The sequence below is a fragment of the Trypanosoma conorhini genome (assembly GCF_003719485.1).
Source record: "Trypanosoma conorhini strain 025E chromosome Unknown Tco_14.4_contig_00656, whole genome shotgun sequence".
NCBI lineage: Eukaryota > Euglenozoa > Kinetoplastea > Trypanosomatida > Trypanosomatidae > Trypanosoma > Trypanosoma conorhini.
Genome location: NW_021704744.1, coordinates 1 through 4,532, shown reverse-complemented (window position 1 = coordinate 4,532; position 4,532 = coordinate 1). Strand labels below are relative to the sequence as shown.

Sequence of the window (4,532 nt, the reverse complement as noted above, 5' to 3'; positions counted from 1 at the left end):
CTCAGTTGTTCTTGCCGTTGCTGTTTTTGTGTTTGTGGACGTGAAATGCATCATTGGAACCAAGAATGGGATGAGGGGCTCTGCAAAGGGGGCGGAGAGGAGCAAGAGGAGAAATAAAATAAAATAAAATAAAAAACGAAAAGGAACTGGTAGGGATCTCTGGGTGTATGTGCGCATATTTAAGATCGTCAGTAATACTGCTGATATATATGTTTATATATATATATATATGCCTTTCTATGTTGATGGTATGCATGTACTGGGTCTGGCACCCTCTGCCTTTACGGTTTAGGTGCAATTGCCGTATTGTATGCTTACTAATTTTTTTTTGTTGTTTGCGTTTTTTTTTTTCTCTCTCTCTGCAAATTGCTCCCATTTTTTCTTTTTCTTTTTCCGATTGTCTTTTGTTGCTTCTCTTTACTTTTCCCTTGACCGTTATTTACTCTTGTCCATGATGCGTTTGGTTTCTCGTTTGGGTTTGTGAGTTGGGTTTGTGAGTTTCCCTCTATTCACGCTTGTCTTTCAATGCTTCCTTACACGCGGGTACAAACAAACAATGTCTATATGTTTGCATCTGTGTATATATTCCTTTTTTTTTTTTCTCTCTCGCTACCTGCGGCTTTTTTTTTTTTTGCGTTCTTTCCACGCCTTTTTTGCTTCTTTGTTGTTTAACCACAAACCCCGCATGTAGTTAATATATTTAGTTGCCTGTTTATGCGTTGCTGTGGGGTCGGTGGGGGTGGTTTTGTTTCCCCACGGGATGTTGCAGTGACGCCCACGTGGCTTACGCACCACTTTACCTCTTTTCTGGGTTTGATTGCCTGACTTCTTCTTCCATGCCGATCTCTCTCTCTCTCTCTCTGTGTGTGTGTGTGTGTGCTTGCAGGGGTCAGTTGTCAAGTTTCGTCGTCGTCGCTCTCCACGCACTTGAAGGCAGCAGCAGCGGCGCGGCACAACACGCACACACGCGATAGGGAATATTCATCCACCAACAGAATAAGTTTATATATATATATATATATATTTATACATATATAAAGGAAGTAGGTAGAAAAGGAGGGAGGATTTAAAATCGCCAACAGGAGCAGAAGGCGAAAATGTCTACAGCACGCCGCGATAGGTTGTTGGGCATCGAGGCCGCAGCGCAGGAACGCTGGGCACGGGAGAAATTGCATGAACAGAACGCCCCCTTGAAGGGTGAACCAGTTCCAAGCAAGTTCTTCGTCACCTTTCCGTACCCGTACATGAACGGACGTCTGCACCTTGGCCACGCGTTTTCGCTGACAAAAAGTGAATTTGCATCTCGCTTCTGGCGAATGAAGGGGCGTCGCTCCCTCTGGCCGTTCGGGTTGCATGTCACCGGCACCCCCATCGCGGCCTGTGCGCAGAAAATCAAGAAGGAGATTGAGTTGTACGGCAACCCACCACAATTTCCCGAAGAGGTGGAGTCGCCAAAGGAGGAGATAAAGGACGAGGTTGCCGCCATTGGTCAATATAAGGGGAAGCGCGGGAAGGCGGCCGCCCCCAAACCACAGTGGGTTATTATGCGCACTATGGGCATCCCCGATGAAGAAATTACAAAGTTTGCCGATCCACTTTATTGGCTGGATTACTTTCCGCCAATTGCGGTGGAAGACTTGAAACGATTTGGCTGTCACATTGACTTTCGTCGCTCGTTTATTACAACGGACCGCAATCCATACTACGACCGCTTTGTTTCATGGCAGTTTCGTCAGTTGAAGAGGGCAAATCTTCTTGCGTTTGGTAAGCGATACTGCGTGTACTCACCACTGGACGGCCAGCCCTGTGCCGATCACGATCGGGCAAGTGGCGAGGGTGCTTTGCCACAGGAATATACAGTGGTGAAACTGAAGGTACAAAATGCAACAGAGCATCCTGCGTTTGCAAACTTCAGCAATATTATAGGTGATCGTGCAGTTATCATGCCTGCAGCAACGCTGCGTGCGGAAACTGTATGTGGTGCGACAAACTGTTGGGTTTCTCCGAATTTCAGTTACAAGGCGTTTGCCGTCCAGAACAAAACCGGTGAGGAGGAAATTTTTATGATCACATCACGTGCTGCACGGAATATGGCGTACCAAGACTTTGTCATCAACGGCAAGACTGGCACAGACCCTGCCCCCTTGTTTGAGGTGGATGGGGCGAAGCTTGTGGGGTTGCCCCTCTCCTCCCCACTCTGCGCCTACCCCACCATTTACACATTACCCATGCAAACCATTACAGATGCAAAAGGCACCGGTGTGGTCATGAGTGTCCCCTCCGATAGCCCTGATGATTATATCAATTTTACGCAGCTTAAAAAGAAGCCAGACTATCGTGCCAAACTGGGCATTAAAGATGAATGGGTGAATTTTGAAATTGTTCCACTGATTGAAATACCTGGAGAAATGGGTTGTGAGAGTGCCAAGTATATGTGTGAAAAGCTGAAGATTAATGGACCCCAGGCCACAGATCTTTTGGAGGAAGCCAAGAAGGCTGTCTACCAGGCGGGTTTTTATCAAGGCGTCATGATTGCTGGCCCCTTCGCAGGCGACAAGGTCGCTATCGCCAAGGTGAAGACAATGCAACTGCTGGCCGAGGAAGATTCCGCAATTCGCTATTATGAACCTGCCCGTCTTGTCATAAGCCGATCTGGTGACGAGTGTGTCGTGGCATTATGTGATCAGTGGTACATTGAATACGGAAAGGATGAGTGGAAGAAGGCGGTGGTGAAACACCTTGAGGATATGAATATGTTCTTTCCCGGGGTTCGCAATGGTTTCGAGGAAACGCTGAATTGGCTTGCGGACTGGCCGTGTAGCCGTACCCTTGGCTTGGGCACGAAACTACCGTGCGATGCGAGTGGGACAATGTTGATTGATAGCTTGAGTGACTCAACCATTTACATGGCGTACTACACCATTGCCCACCTTATTCATACCTCGCCTGAGGGGAAACACCGGCTTGATGGACGTCAGGAAAACGTATTGGGTGCCACACCCGAGATGTTTACCGATGAGACCTTTGACTATGTATTCCTTGGTAAGGGCACGCCAGAGAGCGTTCATGCGGTCAACGGGCTCCCGGTTGAGGCGGCAGAAAAGATGCGGCAAGAGTTTAACTTTTGGTACCCAGTGGACCTCCGCTGCTCTGCGAAGGATCTCATCCAAAATCACCTGACAATGTTCCTCTACAACCACGCAGCCATTTGGCCGAATGACACAAGCAAGTGGCCACGAGCCATCTTCGCCAACGGCCACATTCAGGTGGATAACGAGAAGATGTCCAAGTCAAAAGGCAATTTTCTGACCCTTGCAGAGACGATCGACTTGTATGGCAGTGACGCCACACGCCTTGCCTGCGCTGATGCAGGCGATAGCCTTGACGACGCGAACTTTGTTCGTGAAACCGCCGCCGGGTTTGTTCTCAAGTTAACCACCGCAATGGATGGGGCGCAGGAGCTGCTGTGTAAGAAAAACACATTGCGTAGCGGGGAATACAACATCTTTGACAAGATATTTAACAACTCCATCAACGCTATCATTCTGCAAACGGAGAAATTCTATGTGGGTATGCAGTTCCGTGGCGTGCTCAACCTTGCATTTTTTGAACTGTCGAACGAATTCAGTCAATATAAGTTGAATTGCGACGATCTTCAGATACATGCAGACCTTGCTCAACGATATGTTGAGGTCCAGACGCTCCTGTTGGCCCCATTGGCCCCGCACTTTTCAGAGTACATGTGGACGAATGTGTTGGGCCACACCACATCGGTTGTCTGCGCACCATTCCCTGAGCCAACAGCTCCGGTGGCGTACGCCACGCTGGTTGCAAGTCGTGTCATGACAGATGTTGTGAAGGAGATTCGCTCGCAGGTGGTGAAGGCCCAGAAAAAGCGCGGTCCTATCGAGGAGGTCTTTGTCTACACTGCCGCGAACTACTCCGCATGGCAAATTAAGGCACTGCGACTGTTGCGTGATGTGTATGAGGCACATGGGAAATCCTTTCCTGCGAACCTTTCGAGGGAAGTAATGTCGCGCAAAGAGGACTGGATGACGAAAGACATCCTCCCTGACGTCATGGCGTTCCTGTCGTTCACCAAGATCAACGTGGAGCGATGTGGCGAGGAGGCGCTGGCGGACGCACCCGCCATTAACGATGCGGAGGTCCTGCAAAGCGTCCTTCCCAACATCTGCAAGCTGTCCGGTGTGCCGGCGGTGCACATTCTTGCCCACGACGACGAGAGCTACCCGGAGCACCAGGCAGCGCGGCGCAAGTGCCGCCCTGGCGAACCCGTCGTCGTGCTCCCCGCGAAGAAGAAGTAGTAAAGGAGGCAAGAGGCCTCATCACCTCAGGGGTCATTTAAACGGCAAGGCAGAAGGAAAATAATAATATAATAAATAAATAAATAAATAATAATAACTCCATTCCATCAAGAACAAAGAAGAAAAAAAGAAATAACGAGAAAAAAGTCGTCACTTTTATGCTCTGCGTGTTGGTGACATTAAGCAAAAAAAAAGCAGAGGAAACCA

At 48.8% G+C, this 4,532-nt stretch overlaps 1 protein-coding gene across 1 annotated transcript, besides 8 other annotated features; it reads left to right on the top strand.

Annotated features, from left to right (window-relative positions):
- Window positions 1–203: 203 nt before the first annotated feature.
- Window positions 204–231: a microsatellite.
- A 90-nt stretch (window positions 232–321) lies between these two features.
- Window positions 322–425: a sequence feature (A-rich).
- A 30-nt stretch (window positions 426–455) lies between these two features.
- Window positions 456–494: a sequence feature (A-rich).
- A 349-nt stretch (window positions 495–843) lies between these two features.
- Window positions 844–862: a microsatellite.
- Window positions 862–879: a microsatellite.
- A 124-nt stretch (window positions 880–1,003) lies between these two features.
- Window positions 1,004–1,037: a microsatellite.
- A 60-nt stretch (window positions 1,038–1,097) lies between these two features.
- Window positions 1,098–4,325, top strand: Tco025E_07886 (leucine--tRNA ligase; the record flags this gene model as incomplete). Its single annotated transcript, XM_029374745.1, has 1 exon — window positions 1,098–4,325. The coding sequence occupies one exon, from the start codon at window positions 1,098–1,100 to the stop codon at window positions 4,323–4,325; it is 3,228 nt and encodes a 1,075-aa protein (XP_029225151.1).
- A 59-nt stretch (window positions 4,326–4,384) lies between these two features.
- Window positions 4,385–4,422: a microsatellite.
- Window positions 4,423–4,472: a microsatellite.
- Between the last annotated feature and the right edge of the window lie 60 nt (window positions 4,473–4,532).